The following is a 25,944-nucleotide window of genomic DNA, read 5'->3' as shown; positions in this document are numbered from 1 at the left end:
TGGAAAACAACAGGGCAGCGCTGTCTTAACATTTCTTAGGAGGAACAGCTTCAGGCAGGATAAAAGCACTTTACAAGACCGCTCATTCAAACACAACATTTAGTTTGAAAACCAGAAGCAATCATGCACTGCGACATGAATTTAGGGTTGTCTGATTTAGCAATAAAAATAGGGGACTTGGAGTTAAATTTGAATTTCAGACAAACAAAAAATGGTTCCTCACTATTAAGTATTGACCAAATGTGCATGCGACATACTTAAACTTAAAAATTTGTTAAAATCTACCACTTGGTATCCCTCTGGGATTTGGATACAGTGAGTTGGGCTAAGGCCTGTTTTCTGAATTTCAAAAATACCTCTGGATCCCTGATGGTGTGCTAAACAGCCCATGGGCTCAGTGGTGCTCTTGCAAGTGCTTCTCTTGGCCACGCTCCCCATTTCTCCGTCTCATGAAACAGAGGCTCAGGCCCCAGCAGCGCCCGACTATGGCCCCGGGCACGGGGAGCTATGTATCAGCACACTCAGTCTGGGGACACAAGCCAGTGCCCACAGCCCAGAGGACACTCGGGACATCAACCATTCTGTTCATAGTCCTGGGGCTGTGGGTTTATCATGAACGCCCTGCCAGGTGGCATGATGAGTATAGGTGTGTATTGGTCAACTTCTTCTCCAAGGTCAGGAGCATGGGGGTGGGGGAAGGCTAGTAAGACATTGCCTGGCCACATACGAAGCCTCATTTTCTACTCTGACCCTTTGCTTGATAACAGCCAAGAACAAAGAGGGAAGCAAATGAAACTCACTGTTTCTTGAGGCAGGTCATCGGACTGACGTTGTTGGCCCTGAAGTTGTGTATGATGGATCTCAGGCCGTCTACCCATTGCTGAAAGAAAAGGAAGTGTTCTTGGTGAATATATCTGCTGAGCTAAGCATGGTTTTGATTAGATAGCCTGTATCCACTTTGTGCAATAATAACATACACTCTTCTTTTATCCCCTTCCTGCCACACAGCCATCTTCATTTTGCATGCTCATTTTTGTTCATTTTTTAAATTAATGTATTAATTTTTAGAGAGAGGGAGGGAGGAAGAGATAAAGAGAGAGAACCATCTATTTGTTGTTTCACTTTTTTTTATGTACTCAATGGTTAATCTTTGTATGTGTCCTGATGGGGGATCGAACCCGCAACATTGGCATATTGGGACAACGTTCTAAGAAACTGAGCTACCTGGCCAGGGCCTGCTCATTTTTTATTCTTTAATAAACAACTTTCTCTCTTTCCAAAAAGATAAATGTGGCATCCACGGTGTCATTAAGCACCGGGTTGTCATGAGGTATGCTGCTCTCTGATTGACTTGTCAAGTCTTCTATTTGCAGTCTGTTTAAATATAAGCCCCTCTTCAATCAAAGCATAACAATTTCTAAGCAACATTGCACAATACAAGATGACAATCTTTATCTATCCCCATCCTAGACAACTCTACTGTGTGTGGTACTATTTCATTCTAAGAGTTTGTTACAGTGCCGCCGGAGTTGCTCAGTGGTTAAGCATCAACCTATGAACCAGGAGGTCACGGTTTGATTCCTGGTCAGAGAACTTGTCTGGGTTGCGGGCTAGATCCCCAGTGGGAAGTGTGCAGGAGGCAGCCAATCAATGATTCTCTCTTGTCACTGATGTTTCTACCTCTCTCTCGCTCTCTGCAATTGATAAAAATATTTTATTTTAAAATATTTTTCATATCTTACTGTCTGTATTTTTTAGCAAAGCCTTAAAAAGTAAACTATGTACTAAGTGCCTGGGTACCCACAGGAGACAGCGATGCACTCACAGAACTTCTGTCTAAGGGTTTGGACCTCAGCCTTAGTTCATAGCTATCACCCCATGGATCTAAAGAGAAAAATGAAGGAAGATTGTGCACGGCAGGCAGTGAAGGAATGTGGGTCTTTAAAGGACATTTTAATAGAAAGGGCTGGCCTGTAGGTTAAGGCCAACTCTGTCCTGGGGCCCATTAACTGTGCCAATGAATGCCAAACCAAGATGTCAACAAGAGTCCCACTCTTGGCAAAGTGCTTCATACCAAGTCAACACTGGAGGTGAAAAGAGAACTGGGCTCCCACACAAGCCGGTAGCTTACCTTTCTAGTCTGCCTGCTGAAGCTTTGTGCTGGGCAGGCAAATAGGTTGGAATAGATAGTACTATGGATGTATATTCTTCCTGCTCCCTCCAGTATGGTAGCCACTAGCCACACATGCCTGTATAAATCTGAACTGAATAAAAATAAAATTCAGGGCCTCCACTGTACTTGTCCCATTTCAAGTGCTCAAAAGCCAAAACTGGGCTAGTGCCTACCATATTGGACAGTGCAAATGCAGGACATTCCGACCACCACAGAAGGATCTACTGCACGTTTTGACACGTCAAATGATTTAGTCACTGTGAGGGCCAGAGGCCATGACTGAGTTCTGTAAGTGTGTGTGTGTGTGTGTGTGTGGTTTTAATTTTAATTGTAGTAAAATATACATAAAAGTTATCATTTCGACCATTTTTAAGTGAATAATTCAGTGGCATTCGTGATATACATTGTGGTGCAACCCTCTCCACCTTCTATCTCCAGAACTCTTTTCACCTTGAAAATCTGAAACTCTGTCCTCTGAAGCCATTAAACAACAACTCCACATTTTCTTCTCCCCCTAGTCCGGGTAACCACCATTCTACTCTGTCTCTATGTATTTACCTCCTATAGGTGGAAGCATATAGTATCTGTCTGTTTGTGATTGGCTTATGTCACTTAGCATAATGTCCCCAAGGTTCATCCATGAAGCACCCTTCCTTTTAAAGGCTGAGAATCATTCCATGGTATGTATATACCACATCTGGTTTATTCTCTCATTTTTCGGGCACTTGGGTTATTTCCACCTGTTGGCCATTGCAAATAATACTGCTGTGAATGTGAACATAGGTGTACACATATCTCTTTAAGTTCTTGTTTTCAAGTCTTTTGGACATATAGTCAGAAATGGACTTGCTGGGTTATGTGGCAATTCTATTTTTTATTTTTTTGTGGGATCACCATACTATTTTCAATGGTAACCGTACCATCTAACAGTCCCCACCACAAATGCACAGAGGTTTCAATTTCTCCACCTCCCCACCGACATTTGTAATGTTGATCTGTTTTTATTTTTTTAAGAGTAGCTATTCCAAAGGATGTGAATCTGAGTTTTTGCTTTTCTTTTTGTGCTCCAATCATACGTAACGACTTTCTGAGGGAGGACTTAAGAGCTCTAAGAGATAAATTTCCTTTCACACGTAGAAAAGGCCATTTTCTGAGGACTGTGAATTTCACTGAAAGCCTCAGAAAGCATGGTAAGTGAAGTCAGGATTCTGAGGCAGGAGGAAGAAATGAAATAGGAGCATTAAAGAAATGCCTCAATTATTTTCATCATCAGACTTCCCTTCCTCTGTCAGGCTAAATATGTGACTACAACTCCCCGGGGACTATCAAATATCCTGTTATTGGCCCAACAGACCACAGGCTCATAGAGTTTCCCAAGAGGAGACAGAAAAAGCACAAATAATTCGTTTGGCATTAACTGGGGAGCATTTTCTTAACCTGAAGGCTTGGTATGTGTTCCAAAACACAAAACAAAGTCCATGGTTTCCTAGGACAGAAAAGTGGATAATGTCTGAGACTGTTCACTGTTTTTTATTTTTTTTCCTGATTGTTCTAATTTAGTTGTTTCTAGAAATAGATTGCAGAAATGTGAGGCTTTAAGGAGGCTTCAACTATTTCCACCCATCTTCTGAAAATACGGTGCTGGTGAAGAATTTTTTTTTTTTTATAATTGATTTCAGAGAGGAAGGGAGAAGAGTGGAACAGAAACATCAATGATGAGCAAGAATCATTGATTGGCTGCCTCGTGCACGCCCCCTGCTGGGGATCGAACCTGCAACCTGGGCATGTGCCCTGACTCAGAACCAAACCATGACCTCCTTGTTCATAGGTCGATGCTCAACCCCTGAGTCACACTGGCTGGGCAAGAATCTTGTTTATTGTGGTGGAAAGGTCCCTGAGAGTGACCGTTAGAGGTCATATCTCCAGTGACAGCACCCATGCTTCAGTTAGTAGGAAATGCCAGGAATCCTCACAAGTCCTAATGTGTCCTGGGAAGATGGTTGCAGCTTCTTTATCTTTATGATGATGAAAGTGAGGTTAAGGGCCTGGCCCGAGGTGATGGAGCTGCTAGCTCGGGGCCCAGAGGCAATAAGAATGCTGTAGCCTGCCCTTCACACTGGGGATATTTTCACTCAATGTCTGTTCACATCTTTCTCCCTGTCAGGCTTTTTTTTTTCTCTCTCTATTATCTTTCAGGTAATGTACACTTAGCATAGTAAGGCCAAATGGCCATAGGAAATATGGTAAGCATTTAACTTTTTGCTTTGTTTTGTGTTTAACATAAAATAGATGAAATGCCAGCAGGTGTCAGTAGAGCCTGAGCGTTTAGTTGGCAAGTTGTGCCAGGAGTAAACTAGATGCATATCCACTTCTTTGAAAGCTCCCAAATTAAGAGAAGAAAAAAATAAAGTGACTTAGATGCACTGGCTCCGTGGTGACACACTCATAGTATGATTCATATGACACTGGGTGGCTTCTCCCTGGTCCTCCATCCTGTGTGGGCACAGGCAGCCTGGATACTGGCGCCCAGCCCACCGGAACCACTCAGTTCTGGTGCCCGCATCGGCAGTTTCTGCACTTGTAATTGTTAGTTACTGTTATCTCACTGTAATATTTTCCAATTTTGTTTAAATTAGCTTAAAGCCTACATCAGCCATTCTAAGGAGAAGGGAAAAAGGCCCTTCAAAGCACTCCCGAGGGCTTGTGCTGGGCCACTTGGGTGTAAAAGAGTGAGGAACAGGAACTGTCTTGCATTTGCCCCTGGGAATCTTTGACCTCTCCCCTTGCACTCCTTAAGCTTATTTTCTTTATTTTCCAGGCAAATGGCTGGGCCGCAGACTTACCTATGTCCTTTGCCCTCAGAACAGTAGGACTGTCATTGACAAAAAAGAATCCCCTTCCCATTAAAATAAATGTATATAATGAGAGATAAAAAAAAGCTAACCTGAAAAATATAAGAACTTACACAGTGTATAGATCTTAATTTTTTCCCTCTTAAAAACATTAGGTTTTTTTTAAGGGTTATAAAAGCAATACTATGTCCTGTTACAGAAAAATGCAAAGCAAAAAAAAAAAGAAAAAGCATAAAGCAAAAAGTAAACATCACCCCAAATCCCATTAGCAAGTCCTCACTGAAGTCGGTGGATAGGTTCTGCAACTTTAAGTGAAAGGACACCTAACAAAACCAGTTTTGCCACAGGCTAATTGATACAAATAAGAGTTAAAGTCCCCACGGCATCTCATCAACATTATAACATGAGGACATTGAACAAAATGTCCTGTTATTCAAGGTCCTGTTGTGCTGATATTAAGAGATAGCCACTGACATTTTGTCCGTCTAGTCTTGTTCTACACACAGAGATTTGTCCTTTTAAAATAACTATTATTATCATTATTATACAAGTCAGTACCACTTCAACTCAATCTTATCTCTAGATTTTGTTCCAGAAGCATTCTTTTTAGTCTTTAGTTAAAAAAGCATATTGTCAAAGCAAAAATAACACAGACCCCGTGACGCTCTCCAAGTTTGCTAAGTCATTTTCTCCAAAGGGAAAAACTCAGTAGCACCCTCCCTAACCTTTTAGTGTCTGGCTCTTTGTTCTCAGTGGCGGCCTCTTAACTAAGTGCTCAAAAGTTAACTAGAGACTTGCCACTTAGGGCACATGCAGCACCAGAATCACCTGGGAATTATTAAAATGCCAATTATCAGGCTCCACATATTAAATCTGTGTTAGGGCCTGGAACAGAAATCTGTGTTTAAATGAGCTTTGCAGGTGATTCGTTTGTAAATTCGCTAAAAGAAGCTCTGTTCTTACCATTTGCAACAGCATGGTTGGACCTGGAGAGCATTATGCTAAGTGAAATAAGCCAGTTGGAGAAAGATAAATACCATATGAACTCATTCATTTGTGGAATATAATGAACAACATAAACTGATGAGCAAAAATAGATCCAGAGACATAGAAGCATCAAACAGACCGTCCAACCTCAGAGGGAAGGTGGGGCGGTGGGGGGGCGGGGGCACGAGAAGAGATCAACCAAAGGACTTGTATGCATGCATGCATACAAGCATAACCAATGGACACAGACAGTAGGGGGTGGCAAGGGCATGTACTGGGGGATGGGAACGGCCAGGGAGAGGTCAATGGGGAAAAAGGAGACAAATGTAATACTTTCAACAATAATAAATTTTTTAAAAAAGAATCTCTGTTCTAAATCCAAGTCACTCAAAGGGGTGGCTTCTAGACCAAAAACATCACATGACCTAGCAGCTGGTTAGAAATGCAGAACCTCAGGTCTCATCCCAGACGCACTGGATCAGAATGTGCACTTAATAAGATTGCTGGTGATTCGTGTACACCCTCCATTTGAGGAGCCCAGGTCTAGAAGATGGAGTCCCTCCAAATTGAAGCATCTCCTTTCATTGCCCACCTAGGAAGATCCAGGTCTGGTTTCTCAGGAAGGTGAAGGTTTCCTACAGTGCCTTCAGTTGCAATATGCAATTCTAGTAAGGACCCACAGTTCCTGATTCGTTCCTTGCTTTTGTCATGTCCCTCCCACCTATGCTGAATAAATCTGCATTCACTAGAATGGAATGCCTGACCTGCACATTTAGGGGACTGAAGTTGAACTGCTTGAATGTGAAAATAATGAATGGATGGGGCCATCTGCAATATTTTTTTAAAATATATTTTATTGATTTTTTACAGAGAGGAAGGGAGAGGGATAGAGAGCTAGAAACATCAATGAGAGAGAAACATTGATCAGCTGCCTCCTGCACACCCCCTAATGGGATGTGCCCGCAACCAAGGTACATGCCCTTGACTGGAATCGAACCTGGGGCCTTTCAGTCCGCAGGCCGACGCTCTATCCACTGAGCCAAACCGGTCAGGGCGCCATCTGCAATATTTAGAACATAGGAACTTTTTGGCACCTAGAACTCATAAGCCTTGATCCTTGCAAGGTTATTATTATTATTATTCTTTGGTTTCTGTTTAAGTAAGTGTGGGTAAGAAAAAGTCAGGACATATTTCAATTGGCTATGCTTAGGATGCCTATTTGCTCTAACAATTAAATAGTTTTCATCTGCTCAAACAGCATAAACCAGGGATTTATAGAATTTGAAATATAGTATTCGATCCATTTGAACTGAGTTCTGGTAAGACTGAAGGCCTTCAAAAAGGGAAATAAGACCTATTTCCATGAACTTGGGACAAACTATGAAACTTTCAAGTAAGGTATCCAGTGTCTAAACACTGCAATAAGACAAGATTTGCAACATTTCACAAATCTCCAGGTGAATAATATTTAGTGGAATAACTACATCTTTATAGTAAACTAGAGGCCCAGTGCACGAATTCATGTACATTGAAAGGAAATTAATTAGAAGAAATATTTTAGAGGTCAGGGAGGGACTGTGGGAGGTTGGTTCCAGGGCATGTCTGGCCTGTCTCACCCAGTTCCCATCTGGGCCAATTGGGGCCGGCCAGCCGGGACCACAGGAGGTTGGCTGGCTGGCCGATGAGGGACCCTCAGGAGGGCTCCAGTGCATGTCTGGCCCATCTCACCCAGTCTGGATTGGCCGGACCCCAGCAGCAAGCTAACCTAACAGCTGTAGTGTCTGCCCCCTTGTGGTCAGTGTGCATTCACAGTGACTATTCGAACGGTTGACCAATTGGTTGGACACTTAGCATATTAGGCTTTTTTTATATATATAGACAGCTAGTTTTAGGAAGGCATTAAGCTTTTGACTAAACTGTGAGCATTTGCCACTAAATATAGGCAGTGGCTCGGATTTTAGAGTAAAGACACTGTAGGAAGCCCAGCTGGTATGCCTCAGTGGTTGAGAGTCTACCCATGAACCAAGAGGTCACTGGTTCAATTCTCAGTCAGGGCACATGCCCAGGTTTCAGGATCAATCACCAGTGGAGGGAGTGCAAGAGGCAGGCAATTGATGATGTTTCTCTCTCATCAATGTTTCTATCTATCCCTCTCCCTTCCTCTCTCTCTAAAAATCAATGAAAAAAATTTTTTTTAAAAAAGGACACTGTGGGGAGAACCCAAGATGTTTTCTCTTATGAGCCTATATAAGCAAAGTGAATGAAATCATTTCAGTTCAGTTAGGACAAGGTATTAGTTGATATTACGTTGTCAATATTTAATTTTGAAGGGAGGCCAAAGGGAAGACACTTCCAGCTGGTGCAGTGTGAAAAGGAAACTGTGGACAGCCCTCAGAGACAAGATTAGTAGTTCCCAGAGCCTGTTGTACATCAGAATCCCCTGTGGAGTTTAGAAGACATTTCAGAAGCCTGACTCCACCCCTGGAAATTCATATTAAAATATGAGAGTGGTTGGACCATCAATCTACTTTTTAGACACTGCAGATAATTCTAACATAAATCTATGACTGTGGACCTCTGAAGTAGACCACATACACTAAATTTAGTTTACCCCAGTATTTTTGAAACTCTAATGTGCATTTGGATCACTTGAGGATTATAGTAAAGTACTGATTCAGATGCAATAGGTCTAGTGCCTGCATTGGAGAGTCTGTCTTTTTTAAAATACATTTTTATTTATTTCAGAGAAGGAGGGAGAGGAAGAGAGAGATATAAACATCAATGATGAGAGAAAATCATTGATCGGCCTCCTGCATGCCCTACATTGAAGATTGAGCCGACAATTCGGGCATGTGCCCTGATTGATCTGGAATCGAACCATGACCTCCTGCTTCATAGGTTGACACTCAACCAGTGGGCCACATTGGCCGGGCCAGTGATTCTGTATTTTTTACAAGCTTTCAAGAGATGCCATGCAGGCATGTGGGTTTGTCTTTTGTGCCTTGTTCACGCAAGGGTAGCAGGGCTTGTGTGTTATTTCTAGACACCGCGTATCTTCAGTACTACTCAGAAGTCCACCAATGAAACAGTAGCTCTGCCCTTCACTATGCCAACTATTCTCAAGTGGTTCCTGGATCAGCAGCATGAGCATCACACAGGAGTGTATTGGAAATACCAATTCCCAGGCCCCACACCAAACCTACAGGATTGGGCGTTCTGGGGATGGCTCAGCGCCTGCAAGTGAACAGGCCCTCCAGGTGACCCTCCTGCAGCATTCACTGAGTTATGCTGGTACTCGAGCATCTGGCGCTAATCGGAGATGAAGATAATTGAAGAGGGTATAGAGGTAGCCACTGGAGAAGACTCGTCCGGTTTTGTTTTTTAATCAATTTTATTGAGGTATAATTTATATATAATGAATGGGCCATGAGCTTTTGAGTCAAGCTTTTCATATACTCACTAACCACCCTTAGGGTGAGTAATACCAATTGAGACACATTAAATTTTAAATTTTCATTCCCTGTTTGGATTAAAATTCACACACACACACACACACACACACACACGCACATCATTGTTGTGTTAGCCCATTTTAGAGAAAGTTCTAAGCATTATAAAAGCAATGCTGGCAGCCATTGGGAGGCTGGCTCAAAGGAAGTTCTGGAGCCACAGAAAACCCAGGAGCTGGTGACGTTGCAGGATCTCACCAGGCAGCAGGAGATGGCCCTGCAGAAGCCTGTTAGAGGTAACAGCTCCCCCTGTTTCAGGACAGGTAAGTGCAAAATCAGGACAGGCCAGGACTGAGCTTCCTGGGAGAACATTCACTCAATAATTTGGTACAGAAATAAGACAGAGGTCTCAGAACAGGACAGGTCTCAGGATAAGACGGAGGCCTCAAAACAAGAACTAGAGGACACATTAAGAACACTAGCCACTTGCGCCAACAATGTGCAGTGATGAGGCCTGAGCACAGGCTGGAGCTCACACCACAGCAGGAGTACCTGGAGGCTGAGTGCCATCCTACTGTCTCAGTCCCGTGGCTTTTGGCCCAGGTCTGAGGCAAGGCCCAAGGATTCTAAAACCTCAGAGGTCAAAGCAGGAGAGTGGAGATTTAGGCAGGCCTTGACAACACACGGTACCATTTTGTCCTTTCATCTAGGATGCTAAATCCATTCTAAAATTAAATGGGAGCAGATCTAGCAACAGACCAGTTTTTGCATCATGTTAGGAAGAAAATATAAAAACAACTTTTCTCTTTCATTTCAACTACCTTTTCCTGGCTCTACGCAGGAGAGAGAGAAGTGCAGGTAGAATGTCAGTCTCACAAGGTATCATGTCAGTGTGGCAACCCCCTCATGGCCCTGGGACGGAAGGCAAAAAGGCAGCCAATGACAGCGTTCACAGTGAGAACAAATCAGGCAAAGAAACCTGTAAGTCCCCATAACTGCTACCCCAGAAGAGAAAAGTGAGAGATACCATGATGAAGAATTTCACACATAATAAGGGAGCTAAGCATGCAACCCTAGACAAATCCAATTGTGAGACCCAGGATGAAACATTTAATTAAGGAGTGTATGATAATGAATGATCCACAGCAAGCTACCCAAGCTCATGGTCAACAACGATAGGGATTTGGCAAAAAGAAAAAAAAAGAAAAAAGAATAGCAATACAGAGACAAGCCTATAGTAATCTCAAAAGCCCTTGGGAAGTCAATAATTATTTTCATAAAATTTTAAAATCTGAAAGAGAGCAACTGGGACTTTTATTTTCTCTTGACATAGCCTGAGTGTCTTCCATAAAATACACATTTTTCACTTGCTGTTCTCTGTCCACAGAGTAAAGCTGAAGAAGGTTAAAGAAGGAATGTAGTAAGCATCATCTGATTCTTAAATTACCTTTAGAGCATGGCAAATAATACTTGGGCAGGAAATAAACTGCCATATATGAGTATGTGAGGCTGTGTTTCAAAGATAGATTTGGATGGGGCTGGATAATATTTATACTTTCCTAGTCAAAATTAGTTTAGTCACTCACAGACAGTCAAAACAGTCTGTCAGCCTGGCTGGTTATCTTGACAACTCTGGGTAGTTATGTCAAAAAGGATTTCTAAATAGTTAGAAGAAAGGAGAGGACACTGTGCTTGTCATCACTCAGAAATGGAATGTCCAGTTCCCATACCAGATCTGTTTCTGTTCATTACTATTCCTAAGAGATAATTTTTGCACTGCCCAAGGCACATTTGGCAAGATACTCTCTAACCAAGTTCCATTGGACCTACAGAATCTTGTCCCAAATAACTATATCTCCTTCCAGATACCTACTCTGATCAGCATACTGTTGAAGGATGTACCACCCAAAAATATGACTCTTGGACACAAGAATTATTTTCAGCTCAAGGCATCTGAATTCCTGAAATCCCTTAACTGCCTAAAAACAGAGCCTCCCTAAAGAACTCAATTATCTTGCTCTTGGCTGGGTAGCTTAACTCAGTTGGTTAGAGCATCGTCCTATACGCCAAGCGATGTTTCTCACATCGATAATTCTCTCTCTCTTCCTCCCTCTCCCCCTTCCTCTCTCTAAAATCAATTTTAAAAAACACACAAATTCAATTATCTTAAAATTCCATTCCCCACCCCCACCCCCCAGACCAACTTTAATCTTCTCTACTGGAAGATAAAAAGTTGGCACCACACCCAAACAGAAAATGACACAAAACTATCATATCTACTATCTCTTCTCTCATATCTACTATCTCCTCTCTCATATCTATCTCTTCTCCTAAGGGTCCATTAATCGTCCCTAAAAATCATTTGCTCTCCCATAAGTGGCCTTTTGCTCCTCTTTCCCCTATTACGATGCTACATAAACTCAAATGTCACTGCCCCTTTGGGTAGTCAGTTTTTTCTGTAATGCCCTGATGCATGTAAAAAAAATAATGAGTTAAATTAATAAAAAATAATAAATTTTTATGCTTTTTCTCTTGTCTGCTGTCAGTTTATATTGCAGACCCAGCCAAAGGAATCATACACACAGAGGACATTCAGAATACATTCATGCCTATGTTCACTAGTGCCTACTGACTTTAAATAACAATATGTGATGTTCTTTAGTGCCTCAGAGTTCACAGAGCAGCTCCATTTCTACAAATCCCAGACATCATTCAAAAAGAAAATGAGGCATTTTGTTTACTTTATGTAACACTTATTTGGCATCCATTGAAAAACTCTGAAATAACTGAAGAAATTTAAGATCTTGAGAAAATCAAGAGCATCACCGTATGCCAGTCAGAAACCACCAGTTTTGTGAGGATGCATTTTTGGTCTCAACTGTCAAATTTGCAAACTCTTGGTGGGTAAAAGATGAATGAACAACCGCTGAGTTGAAAGATATTCATGAAGTTGTTTCTTTGGCTGATACCTGTGCTTATAATCCCTGAGGTCACAATCCTCCTGACAATGCTGGCAAATTAAGTCAAGCCGAAATGAACAGCATTTCCACACGCAGACAAATGCTACCTGCTGAGGCGCTGAGACAGATACAATCAATCAAGGGGCCAACTCCTGCCCAGGTAGCATCAACCTGTTTCTTAGCTCAGGCACATCAATCTATATGTAATCCTATAAACTGAATAGGACTTAATATGAGTTGCTAAAAAAGAATCTAAGCCACTGGGTTTGTTTCATTATCAAACTTTCCATCATTTATGGAAAAGTCCCCCCACTTTCCTGTGTGCCCCCAAAAAGGGGAGGGGGAGGGAAGGAAGAAATATGGCAGCGGGAAATATGGCAGCAGAGACAATAAAAATAATGTTTATGGGAAAGATGATAAATGAATGCCTAGATTCCATTCTTTTGATCCTTCTGGAAAAATACTGGGCTGAAGAATGCCTCCATGATGTCATTTGCTGACTTTTTCCTGTAAAATAGTCATTCTAAAAGATTTTAATTTGTGTTCCTTCAATAGATCAAAATAAAAATGAATAAAGTTTGGGGAATAGCTGACTAGCCTCCCCCACCCTCTGCTGAAGTTGATATGGAATAGTGACATTTCTCAGAGTGCTACCTACCATAGAGAAACCTGTAAGCTTTCTGATCCTTACGTGACCAGGGAACCCCTTTAAATGTGGACTTTTTTTTGAGGAATCCATTATGCTACCCATCAATTTAGAAAGTGCTGTTCTTCCCAAGTCTTACACCTCCCACAGATAACGATCTATCTATATAAAACCCTAATACGCAAATCAACTGAATGGCAGAATGACTGGTTGCTATGATGTACACTGACCACCAGGGGGCAGACACTCAATGCAGGAGCTGCCCCCAGCCCACAGACCCTGACAGGTGGCAGCAGTGGGGGGTGGGGCAGGAGAGCAGGCAGCACCAGGCCAAGGCGGGTGCCAGTGGGTGGGGGCCTCCAATCACCCTGCCGCTTGCCCCACAGATTGGCCCTGATCACCAGCCAGGCCTAGGGACCCTACCCATGCAAGAATTTCATACACCGGGCCTCTAGTATTAAATATTTATCTTAAAAAAGTATAGTCAGGTTGCACAATGTTATAGGTGGCAATGGCTGCCCCCCAACCGAGAGTGGCAGCATAGGGTGGTGGTAGAATTCAGGATCTGGAGTAGATCCAAAGCCCAGGTTCAAAACACCAACTCTGCCACTTACTGGCTGTGTGACCTTCAACAAGTTACTCAACCTCTCTAGGCCAATTTCTTCCTCTGTAAAATGAGGATAACCATACCCATCCCATAAAATTGTTGTGAGACTTAAATGAGATAATACATGCCAAGTGTTTTGAGCAGGGTCTGCTATTCAATACACTAAAAAAAAAAACAAAAAAAAAAAAACTTCATTGCTGCTGCTCTTGTTATTATGATTATTAGGGATCAGCAAACCTTTTCTTTAAAATTTTTTTTAAATGTTTTTATTGATTTCAGAGAGAGGAAAGGAGGAGAGAGAGATAGAAACATCAATGATGAGGGAGAATTATTGATCAGCTGCCTCCTGCACATCCCGTACTTGGGATCAAGTCCGAAACCTTAGCATGTGCTCTGACTGGGAATCGAACCATGACCTCCTGATTTTGGGGTCGACGCACAACCAACTGAGCCACACAGGCTGGGCAATAAACCTTTTCTATAAAGGACCAGGTAATAAACATTTCAGGCCCTGGAGGCCACATGTGGTTCTCTGTTGGTCAGCTTTTATGTCTTATTTTGTTTTTACAACCCTTTCAAATATAAAAGCCATTCCTACTTCACTGGTCATACAGAATCAGCTGAGGGCTGGTCTGGCCCATGGGCTGCAGTTTTCCAGCCCCTGATTGTAAGATTATTAAATTATTTGCTCCAGATCGTAGTGTTTGGAGGCAACAGAGTGTCATCGTAGGTGAGGTGCCCCCCTTTTAAAATTATAATCCCAAGATTAGAAAGCATAAAAACAGGTACAGGCCTACGTTACGCATATCATGTTCTCGATGGCAGTTTTTGCTAGCAGTAAAAACTGGCACTTTGTGGTACATGGAGAAGCAATTTAAAGCTAGTGACATTTTCCTCTCCCTGGGACCAAAAGGTGAAACCCAGACTTCATATTATGTTTCTGGTGCAATTAGAGTAATTTGTTTTGCATTCCCTTGGTGGAGTCATTTGATAACACTTGCAATTAAGGCAAATGAGCTGCTCTGGGCTGAGCCCAGAACCTAGAGTGTCTGCATAGGAAACCTGTCAAATTCATGAAACACAACGGTGAGAGGGTAAGAGAGGCCCAGCAATGGAAACATGTCCTTGGTGAAGACCACAGCATCGTGAACAGAGTGCCCAGGAGGCTGGACGTTTTCCCAAGAAGCATGAGCTGGTAACACCAGAAAATCAACCTCAAAGGTTGTAGGGATTTATAATTACACTGAGCCCAAGAAAAAAAAATTAAAGACCAAGGAAATGCACATGAAGGAATTTTTTCAATTATAAAATACAGTATATTAAACTCTATAAACAGCATGAGCCTAACTGTGCATAAAATAAAATTGTATATGCATTCAAAAAGACACATTAAGGTGGTTGGAGTTTGGGGGAAGCTTAATAGACACATTGCTTAATGGGCACAGGGCTTCCTTTAGACGAGGAACAGCATGTTTTTAGAACTAGGTAGAGGTGGTGGTTCCGCAACAGCGTGATTTACCAAATGGCACTGTTCATTTTAACATGGTTCATTTTATGTTTGTGCATTTTACTTCAGTTAAAAAACACCTCAAAAATGTTTTTCACTTCAGTTAAAAAACACACAGAAGGAGGGGCAATTCTCTCTAGGAGGGGTTAATGTTCTTCTTTTTCCTCCTCTGTACTTTCTGGAATGTAGAGGACGGACATGCTCCCCCATGAGCAATACCCAATGTGCATTCGGAACACATCAATAAAGAGTAAAAATGCATGGTCCGTGCAAAAGCTGACGGTGACTTTGCCAGGATGCTCAGTGCTGCTGCAGGCCAGGGCGCTACGACATAGCTCCGGGCTTCTTTCTCATTTTGATCCTCTCACTATTCCAAGAAACCCTCACTGGTGTTGATGACAAAACTCCCTGAAAACAACAGCTCCAGTTTCCTGAACATGCATTTTGACAAGGTGCTTTACTTTTAGGTAAGTCCAGTGCTAAGAAAAATTACAGTTGAAATCCATATTCAAATACTTACGTAGAGAGTTCCAAAGGAAAACAGATAGCTGCTTTCAGAATGTTAAGAGAACACAGGGTCATACAGACCAGGGATGTGCAGACCAGGGCAGGCCCCACAGACAAGCACTAAGGGCCCCCAGGTAGCCAGTGATCTCCTTTGCTCTGTATGATTCCCAGCAGGTCCCGTGACATACACATTCCTCATAGGAAATATTTAAACAAATTCATTGTCCCTTCCCCTCTTGTCCCAAAGTAACCAGGTCCTCAAGTTCTTCTAACTGTATCATCTTATCCTAGGTAATGGAATTTAAAATCTGGTTCCCACCTTTACTTCGTCTCTAACCTCACCCAGGAACAACCTCTCTTGATTCCTCCTTGGGTAACTAGATGAAGCCAAGGACAACTAACTAATTTTCTTGTATTTTGTCTCAGAACCTCTCAAACTTTAATGTGCAAAACAAGCACCTACGGATCTTGTTCAAGTGCAGATTCAGATTCAGCAGGTGTGGGTAGGGCCTGAGACCCTGCACTTCTAGCAAGTCCCTGGTGATGATGAAGCTGCTGATCCAGACCACTTTGAGAAGCAGTGCTCTCACCCACGTGTTATTAACTATACTAGAGCCCGGTGCACGAATTCATGCATGGGTGGGGCCCCTCAGGGTGGCCTGTGGGGATCGGGCCAAAACCTGCAGTCCAACACCACCTGCAGCTCCTACCTGCAGCTCCCACTCATCCCAGCCCCACTGAGCCTGCTGTGGGCTCTCGCCCAAACAGTCCCGATTGGAAGAGGCTCGCGCTGCCATAGCAGCACTCACCGGCCATGAGCCCTGGGTCTGGCGCCCTCCCAAGGTGAGTGGCCTGAGGGATCAGGCTGAAACAGGCTCTATGACATCCCCTGAGGGGTCCAGAATTGTGAAAGGGCGCAGACCAGGCTAAGGGACCCCACCGGTGCATGATTGGGCAGGGGAGGGGCCACAGGAGGGCTCCAGGGTGTGCCTGGCCCTGTCTTGCCTAGTCCCTATCAGGGCCAGCTGGCTGGGGAGGGACCACAAGAGGGCTCCAGGGAGTGTCTGGCCCATCTTGCTCAGTCCTGATCGGCTGGACTCCAGCAGCAAGCTCCTACCGGTTGGAACATCTGCCTCCTGGTGGTCAGTGCATGTCATAGTGAGCAGTTGAGTGCCCTGAGCATATCATTAACATATTATGCTTTGATTGGTTGAACAGTCGACCATTCACCAGACAACCGGACACTTAGCATATTAGGCTTTTATTATATAGGATGTCAATCTTCTCAGAATGTACAGATTGTGGTGCATCCCTCCCACACTGCAGGTCATGACCTCTATTACCTCCCTAGAATCTTTAGGGCAGATTCCACAAGCATTGTGGCTTGGCACTCAAAGCAGGCCACAATTTTAGCCTAATTTGCCCATTTCTCAAATGTTTACTCTAGTCTTCTCACTGGACCCAACACTGTGAGGTCAACATTCCTCTGCTTTCAAATCTCTGCGTGTGTCCTAACTCCCATCAGCACAGCCTTCTCTCTTCTGGTGGACTGTGCACCATAGACATCACCATAATGTGATCAGCAGGCTCTCCTGCTCCTGGGTACAATGTCCTGCTTCTTTGATGGAAATATCTCCCTCCTTTCTCCAACCACAGAGCCTCCTATCCCAGTAGATGGGCAACTGGCCTGAGGGATGGTGATGGGACTCCCATTAGGCTAACCTGGGACTTTCATCAAGTGTCTTGTCAATGCAAGTCCCATGTGCTCTTCCTGGGCATTCAGAACTTTTTTTTTGCAAAAAGATTCCTTAAGTCTTATAGGAGAAAGTAACATCAACAGACACTTGGTATAACTCCCTTCTTTTGCTATTGGGGGATTAAAAGGCCCATATAGTGAAAATGATTTGTCCAAGTTTAGAATTCATCAAAAAATAACTCTTGGATGAAGAACTGAAGGAAATTAAAAAAGGAAGAAACAGGTATTTTGTTTAAAATGACAATGAGGTAAACACATTAAGCAGATACTGGCATTCACCTTAGCAAAGTGCATTCATACTCTATGCTGGCTAATCCACAGGCAGGCTTGTCATTTGGCACACAAGTATTTAAGAGGCGAATATATCTATCAACCTTTTCACATCGGGAGATTTCATGTAAAAAAATCCAGATATCCAGAATCTCATGGAAAAAGCACTGCTACCACCACATTAGCAACCTGAGGTGCATGTTCACATAGCTGGAAAATTGGCTGGAAGTAAGTGGATGTTATTCTCCCTCTACCCTGGGCCACCCACCCCCATAGTTATGTCTATGGATATGGACACTCAACTCACTCAGTCTGCATAGCCTCCTACTTGTCTTCTCCTGTCACTTTTTCATATTCACATCATCTACCTGTAGGCATCTGAGTTCCCAACTTCTGGTCTAAAGGAATGACAGCTTTTGGTGCTACAAAGATAAAGAAATAATTTCAGAATTCAGAGAGTGCCACCATGGATGAGACACTGAAGTACTGGATTCTGGGACAGATGGTGTTGCAAGAGTAGGTTGAGATCCAAGGCAGCAAGAGAGATGAAAGGTGGTTGTGGGAGGCCAAGGAGACAAGTTTCACCCACTCCACAGACTCACTGATGAACGCAGCCCTCCCAAGACAGAGAGTTGGATGGTCTCTACATTCAACCCAGCAAATAAACATATGAACCACGTTATCTCTATTTGTCAAGAAAACACCTGGGTGGGCCGGTGTTTATGAACTTATGAACTCACAACCACTCATCTGCTTTGATTCGTAGCTCTGTCCTTAATAAAGAAAGTGTTTTATGGCCCCTCACTGATTTTTTTCACACGAATTCAGAATATTTGAAAGAAAGCCAAAATGAAACAAGAAAACGTCAACTTTCAGACTTGGAAACACACACACACACACACACACACACACACACACACACACTATTAACACACGTACACCATCCCAAACTTGAGCCTCCAAAAAACTGAAGGCTACTGGGGATGGGATGAGAGATGGGAAATTCAGATTTATATTCAGCTAATTAGCATCTAGCAGGCATTGGCTCAGGGGAGCCAGGGCAGCAGACGGGGAAGTTACTGTAAGTTCTTCAAGGCTTCCGCCAGGGAAGCAGGATATAAACGCTCCTTACTGACCTTTTTTGCAGGGCAGCGGTTCTCAATCTTGAGTGTGCATGGGACAAACCTATCCCTAGAGTCATGGAAACATGCTTTTAAATAGTGCTTTTTGTGTTTTTACTTAGTGAATTCTAATCAATAAACAGGTCTAGAGATTTCCCTGTATGCTGCAGCCAATCAATTTGGTAAAAATTTGCTTTGGTTCAAAATTGTTGTGCTATTTGGACTAAATCCATTTGTATGCTAAGACAACGGGGCTCAAACTTCATCCAGGATCAGAATTGCCTGGGTGAATAACCTGTTAGTTAACACAGATTACTGGGCTCCACCCCCAGCGTTTCAGATTCATGAGGTTCCACCCCCAGAATATCAGATTCATCAGGCTCCAGCCTCAGAATTTCAGATTTTCCCAAAATGCCAGCAGAGAGAATTTGCCTCTTTCAGAAGCTTTGGTGAGGCCTCTGGTCTGATCTCTTTGAGCAGATGCATCCTTGACTATGCGCAGAGAAATTGGTTGAGGGGAGGAAGGCTCTGTGAGGTGTTAGCAAAGCCAATAGGAGGGATTGACTAAATAGTGAACCTGATTATTTTTCTTTTCTTTTTAAAATATAGTTTATTTCAGAAAGGAAGGGAAAGGGAAAGAGAGGTGGAAACATCCATGATGAGAGAGAATCATTGTAGGGAATCATTGATGGGCAGCCTCTTGCATGCCCCCTACTGGGGATCGAGCCCATAACCCAGGCATCTGGCATGACCGGGAAGCAAACCCTGAATTTCTAGTTCATAGGTCAATGCTCATCCACTGAGCCATGATGGCCAGGCATGAATTTAAGTGTTTTTCAACAAAACCAAGAATAAATCCCTTCTCCAAGAACCATTACAGTAAGCCTTTCACTCAACAGAAAAGCGATTTTGACATTCAGTCCAATATACTAAAGTAAGAATTCATTATCTGTAATAAACTATCTGACTTTATCTTTCTTGTATACAAAAAGAACACAGAAAATTTTTTAAATTTAATTTCTATAGTAGTTATTCACGCACTTAAGTGATGACTTACTTGGTTACAAAGCATAATTATGCAATTTGCCAAATATTTACAACCTGCATAAAGTAGAATGAGGAGTCTGGAAATCGTCTAAGCTCAATTCAAATCTTTGCATTTTGATACTCTTAATGGCAGCTTATTTTTGTCATCAAAGGGAAATGCAAGTTGGTATAAAATAACAAACTTATTTGCGGATATTGTAAATGAGCTTTGCATTTCAGGCTTATGGACTGTGACTGATTCCAGGTTGCTGTGCAGGGCCAGCTGTAACTTCATGAAAAACCTCTGAACCCCTTTTAGCTCCCCAGAGACCAAAATTGTCAAAGCGAGTTGCATTCTGAGACAGAACAAATACATGGGAGAAACTGAATTGCTTTTCTAACTAAAGGAAGTTAACATGTTCACTATAATTTGCACAGTTTATGGTAACAGAGGGCAAAGAGATAAGCATGGGCCCAGAAAAAAAAAATTATATCACAGCTTACAAAAAAATTAGAAAATGCCTTTTCTTGTGGCTGTTTTTATTCATAGGTGTTTTAAGCCACATGACCAATGAGACTCAGCTATTCCCCACAGGCACACTGTGTTTGAGGAAAAAGTGCCAGCGATTTGTTAGCAAGTCCTTTTAACAGAGGGTTTAAGGAGAGGAAATGAGAGCTAAGTTTTGTAACTGAAGTGACAGGAAGAATTTAGGTAAGCAGAAAATAATGATCTAAATTGGAAAGAGGCCAAGACACCAGGGTTAAAGCCTCCAGTCTTGACCTGGTTCTCAGCAGCTGTCCCATTGCATCCTGAAAAGTGACTCTAAAAATAACACCGTGGAATCCCAGGCCTTTCTGACTGTCGCTAACGCACATGTTCTCATTCTTCTTGTCCAAAGATCACCTTCTTAGCTTTCTGAGAGCTAAGCTGTAAAAAACTTGAGGTGTACAGCACTACGGGTTATACATATTCATCACCTGGCTTAGAATTTGTTGATTCAGTCAACATAAAGAGCTCAATAAAACAGGTATCCATTAAGCACTTATTAAATGTTGAGCATTGACCATTCTCGATGTTGGGGATGAAGCAAGTGACAAAAACATTGCTCTCCGTCATGTGGAGGGAAGAAGAGAATGGATAAGTATATGGTATAGAACAGTGGTCAGAGCTATGAAGAAAAATAAAGCAGGATAAAGAGTTAGGAAGTGCTGGGAGTGGGGGAGGGGGGGAGATGGGGAGTTCTCACTAAAGTGATATTCAGCAGAGTTCTGAGAAAATGTGAGGGAGAAAACATACTGGGGAAAGAGAATGTTCCAGGCAAAAGGAACAGCACGTGCAAAGTCCCTGAGGTTAGAAGGAAATACAAGGAGGAAAAGGGAGATAAAGATAGAAGGGAAAATAAGAATCACTTCTTGCAAGGCCTCATTAGCTGTGGTGGGTTTTGAGCAGTGGAGTGATGTGATCTGGATTACATTTTAATAACATGGCTCCAGCTGCTAGACTTAAAGCATCAGGCCATGGTCAGGGGAGAAACAATACTGGCTGGATTGTGCTGTAGTCATGGTGGTGGTGAAAAGCAGCTAGAAGATTCTAGCCCTGGCTGGTTTGGCTCGGTGGATAGAGCATTGGCCTGTGGACTGAAGGGTACTGGGTTCGATTCTGATCAAGGGCACATGCCCAGGTTGTGGGCTCGATCCCCAGTGGGGGGCATACAGGAGGCAGCCGATCAATGATTCTCTCTCATCACTGATGTTTCTATCTCACTCTCCCTCTCCCTTCCTCTCTGAAATCAATAAAAATATATTTTTAAAAAATACAGGTACGTTTGAAAACCAGGAAGTGGACAAGGTTATCCACATACATGTGTACATACTGAAAAAATTTTCAGTATCTTCATCAAGTGTCCACCAACCAACAGGGCATGCTCTAATATGGCCTATCTAGTCTGGATAGTGAGATTTATACTTATACATCACACTATTAATAAAATATAAAATTTCTAGTAACAGTTCCCAGAAACTGAAACATTTCGTTTCTTCAATAAGAGCAGGCTTACAGAGTATTGAGTTTGAAATGAAAATCCAATACAGAATTATTTTATAGTCCTTACTTTCTTGGTAGCTAATCTTAAATTTCAGTGGAATTGACACTAGAAAAAAATCTTATCTTTAAGTATATACCCCCTGCCTCCAACATACACACATATACTACCTACTCATCAGAACAGATTTCAGAATATGGTTCCTAAACAAAATGGACCAAGACTGATCGCAAGCAAACCAGGACAGGCAAGATAGTTATGGGATGTACTGAATGGAGCCATCTTCCCAGGATGGGACTGGCTCTGGGCATGATTGGGGTGCATAGCATCATGTGGAAATCAGAAGGCCTACTTTTAGGCTGTACTTTGGCCAACCCTGCTGTGTAGTCTTACATGAGTTCTTTTAACCCTTTGTGCTGAGTGATTGGACAATGAATGGACTCCGGCACCTTTGACTTCATCTCCTCATCTGAAAAATGAAGAGTTCCATTTCCAGCTCTAAAGTTCTGTGGCTCTGTGATCATACAGCTAACACATGAGAAAGGCAGTGCAGGAAGCACTTTCCATGTAATAAACACAATCCTCAGAGCAGAGATTTAGGTATTATTCCCACTTCATCATCCAAGAAAATGAGGCACAGAGGCAAAATGTGTGGCTAAGTCACACAGCTGAAGAGCAAGGTTTAGAGCTCAGTTAACCTGGTCCCAAAACCCATATTCTTATGCTTATATCTAGTCATACTGTTTTTTTGTAATATGACGAGTTGACAAAAGCCAGGAAACAGGCCTACAGAAGTGTCATTTTGCAAAATTTCAGGTGGCTAAATATCTCGACGTGAGTAACAAGCCTTTTTTCGTGGTTGTCAGCATGGATTTCTAGGACTGAAGGTTGCTATGGCAAATAGCAACTAAAAAGGCCTCCACAGCACAGGTGCAGGCATGAACTACAAGTAGCAGGAACAATGTTTGTTTAGATCAGCAGGGTTCCAGAAACCATTCAGACTAAGTGTCAATCTGAGCAAAATAATAAAAGAACCTGAAGGCACTGCAAAACCTATTCTCCCAAAGCAGGGGACCTGGAACAACAGCACCACACCAGCAAAACCACCACAAGCCAAGGCTCCGAGGTCACATGGAGCACCCATTCCTGCGCCAAAGATAAGAGGCCAGCCGGGAGAGTCTCAGAATCCACTGCACTTAGGAGTCACCCGAAGATTCTGGATCAATGTGCCTGGTGGGCCTGCGACTTTACTGGGGTGAAGCCCCTGCTGCTGGGCTGTGGCCCACACTGAGTGCGGGTCGAAGAGCCTTTATAACCTCAGAATCTGCAGGACTCAACTCTGCCACCAATTAACTCTGGGTCCAGGGTTAAGTCTTTTAATTTCAGTTTCCCCCAATAATCTTACATACACTCCCTTCTAGTTCCACACTTTGATGTTTCTAACGATGGTCTTTATCATTCTACTCTGAACTGAGTCTCTACTTGTAATATTAACGGGAAAATGAGATGCCTCCTGCATCCCCCAAACCCAGGTCTCAGTAATGGGATAGCAAAGGCTTAGGCCTCTTCACACACATAGAAAGATAATGGGAGCTTTGTTCAGGGGTAAAACACCTTGAAAACAAATAACTTGCAGAAAAGTAACTTAAATTTGAAGCTATTTCATTAACCAAAATCTCTTCGACACACTCGCTTGCCAGGGCAATGACTTGCTGGCTGTGGCTATGGAGTTAAAAGATGGGTCATAACCCAATAGTTTAATAACTTATTGGGGATAAGCCTAGATATCTTAAACAACCATACCTGCACTGCCCATCATGGTAGCCACTAGCCATGTATAGCTATTAAGCACTTGAAATGTGATATTTCAAGCTAATTTGAAAACACACATTACATTCCAAAGATTTAGTATTAACAGAAGAATGTAAGATATGCCATTAATAATTTTTTTTATCAATTTCATGTTAAAATGATATTAGGTTGGATGTATTAAGTTAAATAAATTATTTCATTGAAATTAACTTCACTGTTCCTTTTTTACTGGGGTTGTTAGATACAATTAAAAAAATTTTTTTTATTGATTTCTGAGAGAGGAAGGGAGAGGGAGAGAGACAGAAACATTAGTGATGAGGGAGAATCATTGATTGGTTGCCTCCTGCACACCCCCTACTGGGGATTAAGCCCACAACCCAGGCATGTGCCCTGACCAGGAATGGAACTGTGACCTCCTGGGTCACAGGTCGATGCTCAACCACTGAGCCATGCTGGACGAGCACTGCTAGACAAATGTAAATGTAATCTGTTGCCCGCATTACAGTTCTACTAGGCAGTGCTGATCTAGGCCCTGTCTACTCACACTGTGCTTCTCAGCCAGCAGCAACCTCATCAACTAGGAGAGCACATTACAAAGGGAGAATTCTGTCCCCACCTCAGACCTAGTCAATCAAAATATGCATTTTAACAAAATCCCAGGTGATTCCTGTGCACATGCCAGTTTGAGGCACTGGGCTGGTATTTCCTGCAGGAGGTATTTGGGTTGTTGATGATGTACATGAGCGGCATGCTCAACGGGTATTGTGCTTTGCTAATTTTCTATAGCAATATTCCAGCAGGGCAATGGAAACATTTTAAAAATGGAAATATTTTTAAAAAATATATAAAAATCATATTATACATAAAATAGTCCCTGTATCACATATATACGTATGGGGGAGGGAAGGAGGCTGGTTCACCGGGGCTACCTTAGTTACGTCTGGATTTTCGGCCACCATGTAAGTGAAACTGATGTTCACCAGGTCTGTACCGCTGCAGACACAAACTATCCGCCCTTCCAGATCATTTTCTGATTTTCCAACAGCTTCGAGAGCAGCCAGGATTTTGGGGTCCTGTATAGAGATGTATAAATAAGAGGAAATGTGTTAATCACAGAGCATGGAGGACACAGGTATAGAGAAGTTACATCTGACAAAATATATATATATATACACACATATGGGCAAATGTGTGTGTTTTTTCTAACAAAAATGTATTATTCTGAAACTTGTCACAGTAAAAGCTACTACCACCACCCAACTCATTTGGTAAGAAAGGTACTAGAATGTCATTGATGTAGAAAACCAGGAGTGAGAGTCTTTATGAAGGACCTGGAATATGGCAACGGGAGGAAGGCTCTGACGGGCACTTGATTGCGTCCACAGAGACCATGGGGGTCTCTCCCCAAGGGACAGTCATTGAGGTTTCATACAAACAAGCACAGCAGTGCCAGGACCAGCAGCCGGGTTATTCAAACATGAGGTTGAGTCCTTTAGCCTGGACACAGAGAGGAGTGTGCTCGTCTCCAGAAGCACAGCAGCCTCCTTCGGAATGAAGACTGTGCAAGTAAATAAAATTAGCAAATAAAATAGCGTCTTTAAAGTCCTTGAAAGGAACTCAGTAGGAAGCACCAATGTAGCTAAGCAGAAATGTTAACTAACACAAAAGAGGATAGCTTTACCAAAAAAACAAGTTTCGAACATCATTTTGTTTTGAATATCTAAAAACCTGCAGGGCTCTTATGGAGACGTGAATAAACACTGTGCTAGAATATTCTCGAAAAAAGTATTTTAAATTCCTAGTACCACTGTGCAAACAATTTCTTATTCAAACAAATCAGTTGCTGTGAAGACGGCTGATTTATGCACTCTGTCATTTTTTTTTTTCCTCTCTCAGAGGCCAACCTATCCTTCAAGGTGAGGCAAGATCTGCACGCCCAAGTGCACACATGTGGGACTACCAAAGCCATTTAAATTTCCACGTCAACCACAGGGCAGTAGTGACTCACCCACTGCTTGCTGAAACAGGGTGGGGGACTTGTAAGTAATTTCTTTGGTGTTGATATCATGCCAGGGGCTTTGCTTTAAAGGGTTAATAACATTTCTCATATAACTAACACAATCCAAGTCACCCAACGGTTATAAATGAGAAGATTTCTAAACTGTCTGTTCTGAACTCCCAGTTGGTGATTTGGGGGCAGTAACGGGGGGCAGTGTGAGGATAAAAAGT

At 42.5% G+C, this 25,944-nt stretch overlaps 1 protein-coding gene across 6 annotated transcripts in view; it reads right to left on the bottom strand.

Moving 5' to 3' along the window:
* Positions 1-25,944, bottom strand: part of PLCB4 (phospholipase C beta 4) — a 356,763-nt gene that overhangs the window by 84,714 nt on the left and 246,105 nt on the right. For all 6 annotated transcript variants that reach the window (XM_015560271.1, XM_015560270.1, XM_015560269.1 and 3 more), the window contains 2 exons: positions 24,645-24,788; positions 801-880 (listed from right to left, as the gene is read on the bottom strand). In XM_015560271.1, the coding sequence (XP_015415757.1) occupies positions 801-880; positions 24,645-24,788 (224 nt within the window). The remainder of the gene's footprint in view (positions 1-800; positions 881-24,644; positions 24,789-25,944) is intronic.

This window comes from Myotis davidii, unplaced genomic scaffold (assembly GCF_000327345.1).
Source record: "Myotis davidii unplaced genomic scaffold, ASM32734v1 scaffold32, whole genome shotgun sequence".
NCBI classification, from domain to species: Eukaryota; Metazoa; Chordata; class Mammalia; order Chiroptera; family Vespertilionidae; genus Myotis; species Myotis davidii.
The sequence above is the reverse complement of the archived record's forward strand: the minus strand, read 5'-3'. Positions and strand labels throughout refer to the sequence as shown.